Source organism: Oncorhynchus mykiss, chromosome 25 (assembly GCF_013265735.2).
Source record: "Oncorhynchus mykiss isolate Arlee chromosome 25, USDA_OmykA_1.1, whole genome shotgun sequence".
NCBI lineage: Eukaryota > Metazoa > Chordata > Actinopteri > Salmoniformes > Salmonidae > Oncorhynchus > Oncorhynchus mykiss.
Genome location: NC_048589.1, coordinates 27,235,344 through 27,251,202, shown reverse-complemented (window position 1 = coordinate 27,251,202; position 15,859 = coordinate 27,235,344). Strand labels below are relative to the sequence as shown.

Sequence of the window (15,859 nt, the reverse complement as noted above, 5' to 3'; positions counted from 1 at the left end):
TCAAACCGTTTGACAGAGGAAAATGTCCGGTCAGAATCATGACATCTATTACAGTATAATACAGTCTAATGAGCGTCTGTGGAGTAAGTAGGGTGAGAGTTGACCTGGTATTATATGGGCACCAACCCGAGGAAGAGGGAACTCCTGATCTCTGCAAAATGGACCTTTCAACTCTTTTATTATTATTTTTTTTCACCAGGTAGGCCAGTTGAGAACAAGTTCTCATTTACAACTGCGACCTGGCCAAGATAAAGTAAAGCAGTGCGACAAAAACAACAACATAGAGTTACACATAAACAAACGTACAGTCATTAACACAATAGAAAAATCTATGTACAGTGTGTGAAAACGTAGAAGAGTAGGGAGATAAGGCAATAAATAGGCCATAGAGTCAAAATAATTACAATTTCGCATTAACACTGGGGTGATAGATATGCAGATGATGATGTTAGTAGAGATACTGGGGTGTAAAAGAGCAAGAGGATAACAATATGGGGATATTGGCAGATGGGTGTGCTATTTACAGATTGGCTGTGTACAGGTACAGTGATCGGTAAGCTGCTCTGACAGCTGGTGCTTAATGTTAGAGAGGGAGATATAAGACTCCAGCTTCAGTGATTTTTGCAATTCGTTCCAGTCATTGGCAGCATTAGAACTTGAAGGAAAGACTGCGAAAGGAGGTGTTGGCTTTGGGGATGACCAGTGAAATATACCTGCTGGAGCGCGTGCTACGTGGGTGGGTGCTGCTATGGTGACCAGTGAGCTGAGATAAGGCAGGGTTTTACCTAGCAAAGACTTATAGATGATCTGGAGCCAGTGGGTTTGGCGACGAATATGTAGTCAACAAGAGCATACAGGTCGCAGTGGTGGGTAGTATATGGGGCTTTGGTGACAAAACGGATGGCACTGTGATACATCCAGTTTGCTGAGTAGAGTGTTGGAGGCTATTTTGTAAATGACATCGCCAAAGTCAAGGATCGGTAGGATAGTCAATTTTACGAGGGTATGTTTGGCAGCATGAGTGAAGGAGGCTTTGTTGCGAAATAAGAAGCCGATTCTAGATTTAATTTTAGATTGGAGATGCTTAGGGGTAGAGGTAGCCAGGTGGAAAGCATGGCCAGCCGTAGAAAAATGCTTCTTGAAATTATCGATTATTGTAGATTGATCGGTAGAGACAGTGTTTCCTAGCCTAAGTGCAGTGGGCAGCTTGGAGGAGGTTCTCTTATTCTCCATAGACTTTACAGTGCCCCAAAACGTTTTGGAATTAGTGCTACAGGATGCACATTTCTGTTTGAAAAAGCTAGTCTTAGCTTTCCTAACTGACTGAGTATATTGGTTCCTGACTTCCCTGAAAGTTGCATATCGCGGGGGCTATTCGAAGCTAATGCAGAACGCCACAGGATGCTTTTGTACTGGTCAAGGGCAGTCAAGTCTAGGGTGAACCAAGGGCTATATCTGTTCTTAGTTCTACATTTTTTGAATGCGGCATGCTTATTTAAGGTGGCAAAGAAAGCACTTTTAAAGAGCAACCAGGCATCCTCTACTGACGGGATGAGGTCAATATCCTTCCAGGATACCTGGGCCAGGTCGATTAGAAAGGCCTTGATGGCTCACAGTGATGAGGGGTGGTCGTTTGACCGCGGACCCATCACGCACGCAGGCAATGAGGCAGTGATCGCTGAGACTGAGTTGTATTTAGAGGGCAAGTTGGTCAGGATGATATCTAAGAAGGTGCCCATGGTTACGGATTTAGGGTTGTACCTGGTAGGTTCCTTTATCATTTGTGTGAGATTGAGGGCATCTAGCTTAGATTGTAGGACGGCCTACCTCAGTTTAGGTCACCAACAGTACAAACTCTGAAGATAGATGGGGGGCAATCAATTCACATATGGTGTCCAGGGCACAGCTGGGGGCTGAAGGGGGTCTATAACCAGCGGCGACGGTGAGAGACTTGTTTCTGGAAAGGTAGATTTTTAGAAATAGAAGCTCAAATTGTTTGGGCATAGACCTGGATAGTATGACAGAACTCTGCAGGCTATCTCTGCAGTAGATTGCAACTCTGCCCCCTTTGGCAGTTCTATCGTGTTGGAAGATGTTATAGTTAGGGATGGAAATTTCAGGATTTTTGGTGGCCTTCCTAAGATTCTGACATGGCTAGGGTTAGCGGAGAGTGCTAAAGCAGTGAATAAAACAACCTTAGCGAGTAGGTTTCAAATTTTAACATGCATGAAACCAAGGCTTTTCGGGTTACAGAAGTCTGCAAGTGAGAGTGCCTGGGGAATTGGAGTGGTGCTGGGGGCTGCAGGGCCTGGGTTAACCTCTACATAACCAGAGGAACAGAGGATGAGTAGGATAAGGGTCGTCTAGTGCGTTCAGAACAGAGAGTAAAAGGAGCAGATTTCTGGGTCCGTGGAAGAATAGATTCAAGACATAATGTACAGACAAGGGTATGGTAGGATGTGAGTACAGTGGCGGTAAACCTAAGCATTGAGTGACGATGAGAGAGGTTTTGTCTCCAGTTAAGCCAGGTGAGATCACCGAATGTGTGGGGGGGTGGAACAAAAGGGCTATCTAAGGCATATTGGACCGGGCTAGGGGCTCTACCTTGAAATAAGACAATAACCACTAACCAAAACAGCAATAGACAAGGTATATTGACATTAGGGAGAGGCATGTGTAGCCGAGTTATTATAGGGTCCAAAGAGTAACACTAGATGAGTCAGGGAGCCAATTCCGTAGTTGCTGCTACGCTAGGCAAGCTGGAGACACGGTGATTCAGACAACTAGCGTGTCGGGGCTAGCAGATGGGCCTCAGGCGACTTCGCAAAGGAGGAGCCTGTTAAAACCACCTCGGACGGTTACGTTGGCAGACCAGTCGTGATGAATCGGCGGGGCTCCGTGTCGGCAGTAAAGGGTCCAGGCCAATTGGCAAAAGAGGTATTGTAGCCCAAGAATTGGCTGGCTAGCTGTGATGTTCCTGTGTAAAGATTCAGAGCTTGCGGTAGGAATCCGGAGATGTGGTAGAGAAAAGCAGTCAGATATGCTCTAAGTTGATATCGCGCTGTGCAGACTGGCAGGAATTGACCGGGTTGAGGCTGGCTGATGTCCAAGTTAACGGTGAGGACCGCTAGCAGTGGCTAACTGACTACTAGCTTGTAGCTAGTTAGCTGGCTAGTTTCTGATCGGGGTTCTGGTTCTAAACTATAAAAATAGCAGATCCGTACCACATTGGGTGAGGCGGGTTGCAGGAGTATATTCAGTCCGTAGATGGAAATTGAGATTAAAATATATACAAAATATTTATGAAGAAAACGATTTAAACAAGGGACAGGACGGGACAAGACAAAAACACACTTCCGACTGCTATTCCATCTGGGATTCAAGTTACGGGCTCCTGTTCTGTTGTTTTGGGGTCTTTAAAATGAATCAATATTTTCTGCTACTATCTCTTTTCCAGACCCCATCTACCCAGTGCTGAACTTCGCAGGTTGCTACGTGAATGGGGAGATCCTAGCACACGGAGACCACTGGCGTGAGGACGACTGTACGTTCTGCCAGTGTGTGAGTGGTGACTCCCGGTGTGTGGCCGCTGCTTGTGGGCACAGCTGCCTCAACCCAGTGACCGTACCCGGAGAGTGCTGTCCAGTGTGTGAGGGTAAGTGTGTATGCTTGTATCTCTGTGTGTGTGTGTGTGTGTGTGTGTGTGTGTGTGTGTGTGTGTGTGTGTGTGTGTGTGTGTGTGTGTGTTTGTGTTTGTGAGGGTAAGGAGAGCAACACACACCGCCACCTGACATGCCCTCTCACCTCAACCTGTCTGTCTCTGTTGGTGTCTGTCTCATTGCCTCTGTCTGGTTGCATCTCCTAGTATGTCTCTACTCAGTTGTTGTCTAATTCTATCTCTCATGCTAGCTGTGCCTGTTTCTATCTCTTTCTCTCTTTTATTTTCTCTCTGTCTAAATTTTTTGCCTCTTTCTCTCAGCGTAAGTTTCAGTTTGTCTGCTTCTCTGTCTCTCGCATTTTCTCTCTCCCCATTACCCCTGTCTCTCTCTGCCGTTGTGTACTGTACATTTTATGTTTATTTGTCTTTGTATCCATATGGACCTGTCTATGTGTCTGTATGTTTTATCTACTTGGCAGTGCAGTGTGACTCAGTGGACAGACAGGGTCGGTGTCTGTGAGGATTCTAATGAAATCTAGGGAAATCCAGGGAAATCTATTTGAAGCTGAGCAGAATCGCATAATTTCAGTTAGCAGGTGCGTGCCTCGGCTCCTCTACCGCTGGTGTCATACAGCAGCAATCTGCATACAAACGGTGACACACAAATCGTCCCTGGTGTTCTTTTCCCCCGACATTATGCACTGCTTTAGTTTCATCATGCATGTGTATCAGAATACCACATTACCTCCTTTATTCTCATATTGGTTTGGGAAGACCACACTGGGGAATTAGGTTGCTGCTTGTTGCTCGTTTGTCTGGTTAGTGGAAGCAGTGAGCTTAGCGGCTTACAGAATCATAATCTTTTATTAGGCAAGTCTGAATTATGGATTTTTGCAAAGCTATCTGGGGATGTTGTTGTGTTATCTTTCTAAGGCTCTCTCTGGCTTCCTATCACTGATGAGATTACATCTAAGGTTCAAGGGGCTAGTGCAGTGTAGTATGCTGCCGGTTTCTATATCACACACATCCACACACAAGCATATATTGGATCGATGGTACTGTAGGTGAAGATCTTGGTTGATTATAGTCTCTTTTACCTTTGTAGCCAAGTACCATGTTTGTAATACAGTATAACCCCTTATCTTATGGATACCAGGAACACTATCTATGGACTAAGCACTGTGTCAAATGGCCTTTTACCAAACGTATATAGGTATATAAAAATGTCTTTAATCATAACCAGTCAAAACTTCGTAGGTGGAAGTCACGATGAAACAAATCTTCAAGAGTCAGCAAATGCTAAAATCAGTGATGCAAGATATGGATACATTGTTTTTGTATTGTTAGGTATTACTGCACTGTTGGAGCTAGAAACGCAAGCATTTCCCTGCATCTGCAATAACATCTGCAAATATGTGTCCGTGACCAATACACTTTGATTTGATTGTTACAGCTTAGCATTGTTAGCTGTTAAACGATGAACTGTAAGATCACTATCAGCATTAGCATACTTTTAATACTGTGGCCTTGAATGCTTGACTTACCACACAGTAACTTGAAGGATATATCTGCTGTAATAAATAGTATTTGTATTTAGATGAGTTGGACTCTATCATGCAGTCAGTCAGTGGATGGATGATCTGATAGGGACCAACAGGGGACTGAATCTCATATCAGTAATGAGACAGATTCAAATTTCAGTTCTTATATACAGTGGGGCAAAAAAGTATTTAGTCAGCCACCAATTGTGCAAGTTCTCCCACTTAAAAAGATGAGAGAGGCCTGTAATTTTCATCATAGTTACAATCCAGAAAATCACATTGTAGGATTTTTTATGAATTTATTTGCAAATTATGGTGGAAAATAAGTATTTGGTCAATAACAAAAGTTTATTTCAATACTTTGTTATATACCCTTTATTGGCAATGACAGAGGTCAAACGTTTTCTGTAAGTCTTCACAAGGTTTTCACACACTGTTGCTGGTATTTTGGGCCATTCCTCCATGCAGATCTCCTCTAGAGCAGTGATGTTTTGGGGCTGTTGCTGGGCAACACGGACTTTCAACTCCCTCCAAAGATTTTCTATGGGGTTGAGATCTGGAGACTGGCTAGGCCACTCCAGGACCTTGAAATGCTTCTTACGAAGCCACTCCTTCGTTGCCCGGGCGGTGTGTTTGGGATCATTGTCATGCTGAAAGACCCAGCCACCTTTCATCTTCAATGCCCTTGCTGATGGAGGTTTTCACTCAAAATCTCACGATACATGGCCCCATTCATTCTTTCCTTTACACGGATCAGTCGTCCTGGTCCCTTCGCAGAAAAACAGCCCCAAAGCATGATGTTTCCACCCGCATGCTTCACAGTAAGTATGGTGTTCTTTGGATGCAACTCAGCATTCTTTGTCCTCCAAACACGACGAGTTGAGTTTTTACCAAAAAGTTATATTTTGGTTTCATCTGACCATATGACATTCTCCCAATCTTCTTCTGGATCATACAAATGCTCTCTAGCAAACTTCAGACGGGAATGGACATGTACTGGGTTAAGCAGGGGGACACGTCTGGCACTGCAGGATTTGAGTTCCTGGCGGCGTAGTGTGTTACTGATGGTAGGCTTTGTTACTTTGGTCCCAGCTCTCTGCAGGTCATTCTGTGGTTCTGGGATTTTTGCTCACCGTTCTTGTGATCATTTTGACCCCACGGGGTGAGATCTTGCGTGGAGCCCCAGATCGAGGGAGATTATCAGTGGTCTTGTATGTCTTCCATTTCCTAATAATTGCTCCCACAGTTGATTTCTTCAAACCAAGCTGCTTACCTATTGCAGATTCAGTCTTCCCAGCCTGGTGCAGGTCTACAATTTTGTTTCTGATGTCCTTTGACAGCTCTTTGGTCTTGGCCATCGTGGAGTTTGGAGTGTGACTGTTTGAGGTTGTGGACAGGTGTCTTTTATACTGATAACAAGTTCAAACAGGTGCCATTAATACAGGTAATGAGTGGAGGACAGGGGAGCCTCTTAAAGAAGAAGTTACAGGTCTGTGAGAGCCAGAAATCTTGCTTGTTTGTAGGTGACCAAATACTTATTTTCCATCATAATTTGCAAATAAATTCATTAAAAATACTGCAATGTGATTTTCTGGTTTTTCTTCTCATTTTGTCTGTCATAGTTGAAATGTACCTATGATGGAAATTACAGGCCTCTCTCATCTTTTTAAGTGGGAGAACTTGCACAATTGGTGGCTGACTAAATACTTTTTTTGCCCCACTGTATCAGTTCTTCCTCCACTTCTCCCTCCAATTAAACAGACCAATATTAGACTATCAAAGCATTTTAAAACAAAATCAATGACTAACAGGGACATTAAAAAAGAGCAACGTAATACATTACAAGCTCAACCCAGTGGATTTATGGTGAGTTTTGTTTTGTAATCAGGACGCAAAGATCTCCACTTAGGTAGCTAGTTTCACTGGCCTGGGGTCAGTTCCACTCCTGTGTCTGCAATAATGTGGACCTGGGGTGGGTGGAGGGAGGGAAGGGAAGGGAGAGAGGAGGGCAGTGATCCATGCCATGTCTTAATGCCTGCAGGTCCCGTTGCCTCTACCCCATGGTGAGCACGCTTACCCACACCACCTTCCATTAATCTTTTATGTGCCTGTCTGCCTCTGAAGAAATTATGTGTTTTTTTGACTGACCGAGGCTCACACCTAAAGAGGGAGAGGCAGGTAGGGTCACCATGTTGTCCCCAGTCCTCCCACGCTAACCCAATTGTCACATGCCTGGCCATGCACTTTGAACGGTAATATGAATAATAACAGATCATGTGTATTTATGCATTTTTAGACCGTATTTTATTTCTGTATTATGTAAAATAGGTGAAATAAGCTCAAAATGGTTCACTCAATACTACTATTTCACAGTAGGCACACTGTTTGTGTTGCTGATAATGATTTGTTTGTGTGTTCTGTCCTCCTCATTCGAGCAATATGTTTCCAGGGTTTTTCAGATCAAAGCTGAGATAGACAGATGGGTGAAGATATTATTCGCTTCCTTGATATGCTCGTGCTCACACACATTTACAGCCATTACATTTACTGATAGTAGTTTGGGGAATGGAATCCCTATGTTTTTTGTCACTAGGATAGGTTTGGCTTTGATTGACTTCTAATTAAACAATGTTTTAAGGGAGATGGAAAAAAGATATATAATTGCAAAATGTGATTTCTCCCAAACACCTATTCATATTTGTATTCCATTCATGGATGGGATGAGTTTTTGTATTATACTGTAAGATGGGTTTCACCATATGTGCTGTTGGGGATATTGACCATTGTGTCTTGGTGGGGGACTTGAGAGATACTCTGAGAGATATGCTATGAGGACAGGGAGCAGCAGAGTTTAATGCATGCCCTGTCACGTCCTGGTCGAAGTATTTTGTGTTTATCTTCATTTATTTTGGTCAGGCCAGGGTGTGGCATGGGTTTTTGTATGTGGTGTGTATGTATTGGGATTGTAGCTTAGTGGGGTGTTCTAGTTAAGTCTATGGCTGCTGAAGTGGTTCTCAATCAGAGTCAGGTGATTCTCGTTGTCTCTGATTGGGAACCATATTTAGGCAGCCATATTCTTTGAGTGTTTCGTGTGTGATTGTCCTTAGTGTCTTGATGTCCTTGTTCTGTGTGTATGTGAACCAGTATTAGGCTGTTTTGGTTTTCGTTACATTTATTGTTTTGTAGTGTTTGTATCGATTCGTGTTTTACGTTAGTTTAAATAAACACGGATCGCAATCTACACGACGCATTTTGGTCCGACTATCCTTCACATACAGAAAACCGTGACATGCCCTCACATCGTTATCCCTCTCATGACCTTACTCTGCCTCCTCAACAAAAACTCCTGACATTGGTGATATGTAGCAGGCTACCCTTAATAGAGATCTCACTGGTTAGGACCTCAACCTTATTTCACTGCCATCTAGAATCATCTGAGAAACAATGAATGGGATTGCCTCATCTATTTACCATATCAAATATTACTCAAACACTATTACAATGGTTTTTTGATTTACACCAATGTAGTCACCAACTTGCAGTGTGGGGGTTTGTGACATGCAGTCGTTGCCTGTTAGAGCCCATCAGCTTTAAACCTGAGGCTGGGTCAGTCAGTGTGAGCTGTGGGTCTGGGCCTCTGTGTGTACTGGGTCTGAGCCTCTGTGTGTACTGGGTCTGGACCTCTGTGTGTACTGGGTCTGAGCCTCTGTGTGTACTGGGTCTGGACCTCTGTGTGTACTGGGTCTGGACCTCTGTGTGTACTGGGTCTGAGCCTCTGTGTGTACTGGATCTGGACCTCTGTGTGTACTGGGTCTGGGCCTCTGTGTTTACTGGGTCTGGGCCTCTGGGAACACCAGGTAAACACAAGCCAGGTCCTGCCACTGTCACCCCTGACCTTGTCCCTCCCAGCCAGTAGACACACACACACACAAACACACCCCTGCCCTCGTCCCAGCGGCCCCAGGGAGCACGGCCTTGTGCTCCCTGCAGCTTAATTTAGCTCCTCCTCAGTCAGGCCAGCTCTTTAATGCTGCATAACTTATAGCGGAATCCAACCTCAACAGGTGTGTGTGCTTTGTGTGTGCGTGTGTGTGTGTGTTTTGTCACTGTTTGTGTGTATAGTCTTTTGCCATGCCTCTGCTACTATAGCCACTAGGCTGTTTTCAGCCCGCCCACCAATTGTTTGTTATTATGGCTACCTTGTTTTAGCCCTAGTTTTTAGCTAGTTAATGAAATCAGAGAGAGAGTGCTCATTTATAAATCATAACATCGAAAAGCCCTGAAATAAATGAATGGAGGTGTTCGTCAGAAACAAATAACCTTGAGAGGAAAGAAGATGTTTTTGTAATTTTGTTACTTTTATCTGCTGGTGCTTAATTAAATTTTTAACTCCAGAATAATTGGTACTGCGTTGTTTTCAGAAAGACCTACTCTCCCTCCCTACCTGGCCATTTTGTGTTTACCAGTAATTAAGTGACCCCAAATTGTCAGCAACAATTTTGTTTTGCCTATGTTTAATGAAATGTTTCTCTATATAGGCTGCTATCTATTTACTTTTAAATGGTTTCCAATAGATTGAGCATTGTTATTATTAGCATTATCAGTATGTTTTATTTCTACAACTGATGTTGCGCATCATTTCATTCATAGTCTCTGGTGATGGACTACCCAGAAAACCAAAATTGGTTCTGTGAATGTTCCCAGAACATTCATTAGGTTGTCCCAAAAGTTCTAAAAACAAAAAAAACTATCCAGTTGTGCTGATGATAATACCATTTTTGTATAAAATATTCAACTGATGTTGCAAGAATGTTCCCAGAACACAATTTGTTATTACATTACCTAGAAACCTAATAAGAACCTTAGGGGAATGTTCTGTGGGGGTTGTTACAGATTTACATTTTAGTCATTTAGCAGAAGCTCTTATCCAGAGCGACTTACATCTTAAAGTGCATTCATCAAGGAAAACTCCACCCAAAAACAATATTTTGGTATTTATTTCATTAGTACATTGTTAATTAATATAGTCCCAAAATGTTTTTCATGTCAGCAATCAGTTTTCAAGATATGTAACTTGAAGAGGTAGGGTTTCAGATGTTTTCGAAAGATTGGCAGGGACTCTGCTGTCCTAGCTTCAGGGGGAAGCTGGTTCCACCATTGGGGTGCCAGGGCAGAGAAGAGCTTGGACTGGGATGAGTGTAGGAGTGGGGTAACATGGGAAAACTTGGGAAGGTTGAACACCAGGCGGGCTGCAGCCTTCTGGATAAGTTGCAGGGTTTAGATGACACAAGCGAGTACCCGAGCCAACAGCGAGTTCCAGTAGTCCAGATGGGAGATGACAAGTGCCTGGATTAGGACCTTCAACGCTTCCTGTGTGAGGTAGGATTGTACTCTTAGGATGTTGTAGAGCATGAACCTGCAGGAGAAAGTCACAGGTTTGATGCAGAAAAGAACAGGTTCTTGTCCAGGATCACACCAAGGTTCTTTGCACTCTTGGAGGGGGACACCGTGGATAGAGGTTTTGGAGCGGGCAGGCCTTCCCCGGGAGGAAGAGTAGCTCCAGCTTATCAAGGTTAATCTTGAGGTGGTGATTTTTGGGGGGTATTTTATTATTTTATAGGGATCCCCATTAGCTGTTACAACATCCAAGCTGAGATATCTGCCAGACATGCAGAGATGTGTCGCCACCTGGGTGTCAGAAGGGGGGAAGGAGAAAAGTAGTTGAGTCTCTCCTAGCAATGATAGGAGAGACCATGTGAGGATATAACAGACCCTAGTGACTTGGTGTAGAGAGAGAAGAGGAGAGGGCCTTGAACTGAGCACTGGGGGACACCAGCAGGGAAAGTACATGGTTCAGACACAGATCCTCTCCATGTCACCTGGTAGAAGTGGCCTGCCAGGTAGGATGCAGAGCCTGAGACGCCCAGCCCTGGGAGGGTGGAAAGGAGGATCTGATGGTTCACAGTGTCGAAGGCAGCGGATAGATCTAGGAGGATAAGAACAGAGGAGAGAGAGTCAGATTTGGCAGTGCAGAGAGCCTCCCTGACACAGAGAAGAGCAGTCTCGGTTGAGTGACCTGTCTTGAAGCCTGACTGATTAGGGTCAGGAAGATTGTTCTGCGAGAGATAGCGAGAGAATTGGTCAGAGACAGCACGCTCAAGTTTTTGGAGAAAAAAATTGAAAAGGGATACAGGTCTGTAGTTTTTGACGTCAGAGGAGTTGAGGGTTTCTTGAGGAGGGGAGCGACTCGGGACATTTTGAGTCAGATGGGACACAGCCAGTGGTCAGGGATGAGTTGATGAGGGAAGTGAGGAATGGGAGAAGGTCTCCAGAGATGGTCTGGAGAAGAGAGGAGGGGATCAGGTCGAGTGGGCAGGTTGTCGGGAAGCCGAACCTCACCAGTGGCCGGACCTCACAGTATTTAATCTGGAGAGAGAGGGCAGAAAGGTAGTTAATAAGTATGAGTGGGACCAGTGGACTCAATTGGCTGGGTGAATGAGGAGTGGATGTCATCAATCTTCTTTTCAAAGTGCTTGACAAAGACGTCCGCAGAGAGGAAGGAAGGAGGGGGTGGAGGATTAAGGAGGGAGGAGAAGGTGAAAAGAGTTTCCTAGGGTTAGAGGCAGAAGCTTGAAATGTAGAGTGATAGAAAGTGGCTTTAGCAGCGGATTCAGCGGAAGAAAAGGTGGAGAGGAGGTAGTGAAAGGATTAAAGGTCCCCCAGAAGTTTGGTTTTCCTCCATTTTTGCCTAGCTGCCCGCAGCCCTCTTCTGTAAGCTCGCAATGAGTCACTCAGTCACGGAGCAGAAGGGAAGTGTCTAGCCAGCCGGGAGTAAAGGGGATGCGGAAAGGGAGGAGAGTTGGGTCGAAGATGGCAAAATCAGGAGACAGGACGGAGAAGGATTTATCAGAAGGGACAGATGATAGAACAGAAGAGGAGAGAATAGTGGGAGAGAATCTACTCACTACTGTAAGTAGCTCTCGATAAGAGCGCCCGCTTACTTACTAAAATGTAAATGCGAGAGAGAGTGAAGATTGCAATGGCACATGACAATCTGGGTATGCGCTGAGTGGCGAGGGTTGGAAGAGAGGGAGACGGGAATGTTCCCAGTTTGCTGGGTAGACTGTCCAGTGCACATGTGATTTGGTTCTGGGTTCTGAGATGAAGAAGCAGCAGTTACTCACTGGTGTCTCCTCTGACCTTGACTGTCCTCCCCGTAACTCTTCCTGGCCACCTCCTCCTCACCTCCCTTCTCCTGTCCTCCTCCCCACTCCCTTCTCCTGTCCTCCTCCCCACTCCCTTCTCCTGTCCTCCTCCCCACTCCCTTCTCCTGTCATCCTTCCCACTCCCTTCTCCTGTCCTCCTCCCCACGTCTCATTTCCTGTCCTCCTCCCCACTCCCTTCTCCTGTCCTCCTCCCCACCTCTCTTTTTCTGTCCTCCTCCACACCTAACTTCTCCTGTCCTCCTCCCCACTCCCTTCTCCTGTCCTCCTCCCCACTCCCTTCTCCTGTCCTCCTCCCCACGTCTCATTTCCTGTCCTCCTCCCCACTCCGTCCTCCTGTCCTCCTCCCCACCTCTCTTTTTCTGTCCTCCTCCACACCTAACTTCTCCTGTCCTCCTCCCCATCTCTCTTTTCCTGTCCTCCTCCACACCTAACTTCTCCTGTCGTCCTCCACACCTCTCTTCCCTTGTCCTACACCTCCTATGATCCTCTCCTCCCTACCTCCTCCTGTCCTATTCCTAACCTTTTTCCCATGTCCTCCTCCCCACTCATTCTTTGACTTCCTGGTCTGGTCTCCTCTACAACTCTTGTACAACCCTCGTCATATTTATAATCACAGCACAGCACTGGTCCTGGCCCTGTGCTCAGCAGAGAGGAGATCCATACAGCAGAGTAGCAGCCAACCAGGCAGGGTGACAGGCATCAGGGAGTAACTTGTCAAAGCTGTCATAACTAAACCTTGTGCTGGTGTCCATGACTGTGAAATTTGGTGAGCTAGCACCCTACGATATGATATGAAATGTTGTACAATCTTTAAATGGATTGAAATTCACTGAACTGAAATGTAAACACTTCATTTTAAGAGATACACTGAACAAAAAATATTAATGAATCATGCAGCAATTTCAACAATTTTACTGAGTTACAGTTCATTAAGGAAATCAGTCCATTGAAATCAATGAAATAGGCCCTAATCTATGGAATTCCCATAACTGGGCAGGGGAGGGCATAGGTCCACCCACTGGGGAGCCAGGCCCAGCCAATCAGAATAGGGTTTTCCACCAAAAAAGGTCTTTATTTCAGACAGAAATACTCAGTTTTATCAGCTGTCCGGGTGGCTGGTCTCAGATGATCCCGCAGATGAAGAAGCGGGATGTGGAGGTACTGGGCTGGTGTGGTTACACATGGTCTGTGGTTGTGAGGCCTGTTGAATGTACTGCCAAATTCTCTAAAATGAAGTTGGAGGCTGCTTATGGTAGACCAATGAACATTCAATTCTCTGTGTCTGGTGGACATTCCTGCAGGCAGCATGCCAATGGATCGCTCCCTCAAAACTTGAGACATGCACCTGTGTAATGATCATGCTGTTTAATCAGCTTCTTGATATGCCACACCTGTCAGGTGGATGGATTTTCTTGGCAAAGAAGAAATGCCCACTGACAGGAATGTAAACAAATTTCTGCACAAAATTTGAGAGAAATACGTTTTTTTTGGTATGGAAAATTTCACGGATCTTTTATTTAAGCTCATGAAAGATCAAGATTTTTCTGTAATGAGACTGACATGAAGGATATACTGCTTTGTCTAGACAAGGCCCAAATCCCCATCATCAGCGTGAAGAAAAGACAGAGAAAAAGGGGGAGGAGGGTGGGGTGCCTTGTAAGAATTCACCAATGAGTAGGTAAACCACCACTACCTTCTGTATTATTGGCCAATGTGCAATCATTGGAAAACAAACTGGACGATCTACGATTAAGAATATCCTACCAACAGGACATTAAAAACTGTAATATCTTATGTTTCACCGAGTCTTGGCTGAAAGACGACACGCATAATATAGAGCTGGCTGGCTTCTCTGTGCATTGGCAGGACAGAGCAGCTATGTCTGGTAAGACGAGGGCCGGGGGTGTGTGTCTATATGTCAATGACTGCTGTTGCGGGATGTCTAATATTAAAGAAGTCTCGAGGTATTGCTCGCCTGAGGCAAAATACCCCATGATAAGCTATAGAACGGTGCCTGGTGCCCCTGCACATTGACTCTGTAAAGGTAGCCCCTGTATATAGAATTGCTATTGTTATTTTACTGCTGCTCTTTAATTATTTGTTACTTTTATTTATTCTTTTTTTTCTTAACTGCATTGTTGGTTAATTAAGAGCTTGTAAGTAAGCATTTCACTGTAAGGTGTTGTATTCAGCTCATGTGACAACTACAATTTGATTTGATTTAGACCGCAATATCTACCAAGAGAGTTCTCATTCATATTATTCGTAGCCATCTATTTACCACCATAAACTGATGCTGGCAATAAGACCGCACTCAACGAGCTGTATTTGGCCATAAGCAAACAAGAAAATGCACCTAGTGGCCGGGACTTTAATGCAGGCAAACTTAAATCCGTTTTACCTCATTTCTACCAGCATATCACATGTGCAACCAGGGGAGAAAAAAAATCTAGACCTCCTTTACTCCACACACAGAGAAGCATACAACACTCTCCCTCACCCTCCATTTGGCAAATCTGACCATAATTGAATCCTCCTGATTCCTGCTTACAAGCAAAAACTAAAGCATGAAGTACCAGTGACTCGCTCAATACAGAAGTGGTCAGATAACATGGATGCTACGCTACAGGACTTATTTGCTAGCACAGACTGAAATATGTTCCGGGATTCATCCAATGGCATTGAGGAGTATATCAACTCAGTCAACGGCTTCATCAATAAGTGCATCGACGATATCGTCCCCACGGTGACCGTACATACATTTCCCAACCAAAAGCCATGAATTACAGGCAATATCCACACCAAGCTAAAGGCTAGAGCTGCTGCTTTTAACACTTATTCTGGACGCTTTTAAGAAATCCTGCTATGCCCTCAGATGAACCATCAAACAGGCAAAGCATCATACAGGACTAAGACTGAATCCTTCTACACTGGCGCTGACAATCGTCGGATGTGGCAGGGCTTGAAAACTATTACGGACTACAAAGGGAAACCCAGCCGCCTAATGACGCGAGCCTGCCAGATGAGCTAAATGCCTTTTATGCTCGCTTCGAGGCAAGCAACACGGAAACATGCATGAGAGCACCAGCTGTACTGGACGACTGTGTGATCATGCTCTCCGTAGCCGATGTGAGCAAGACCTTTAAACAGGTCAACATTCACAAAGCCGCAGGGCCAGATGGATTACCAGTATGTGTACTCAAAGCATGCACAGACCAACTGGCATTCAACCTCTCCCTGACCGAGTCTGTAATACCTACTTGTTTCAAGCAGACCACAATAGTCTCTTGTGCCCAAGAATGCGAAGGTAACCTGCCTAAATGATTACTGCCCCGTAGCACTCACGTCAGTAGCCATGAAGTGCTTTGAAAGGCTGGTCATGGCTCACATCAACACCATCATGTAGAAAACCCTAGACCCACTCCAATTCGCAT

General features: G+C 44.8%; 1 protein-coding gene across 1 annotated transcript in view; it reads left to right on the top strand.

Moving 5' to 3' along the window:
• LOC110505725 (cysteine-rich motor neuron 1 protein) overlaps positions 1 to 15,859 on the top strand; it is a 172,824-nt gene that overhangs the window by 120,412 nt on the left and 36,553 nt on the right. Inside the window, exon 7 of the mRNA XM_021585125.2 lies at positions 3,458 to 3,655. Within this exon, the coding sequence (XP_021440800.2) occupies positions 3,458 to 3,655 (198 nt within the window). The remainder of the gene's footprint in view (positions 1 to 3,457; positions 3,656 to 15,859) is intronic.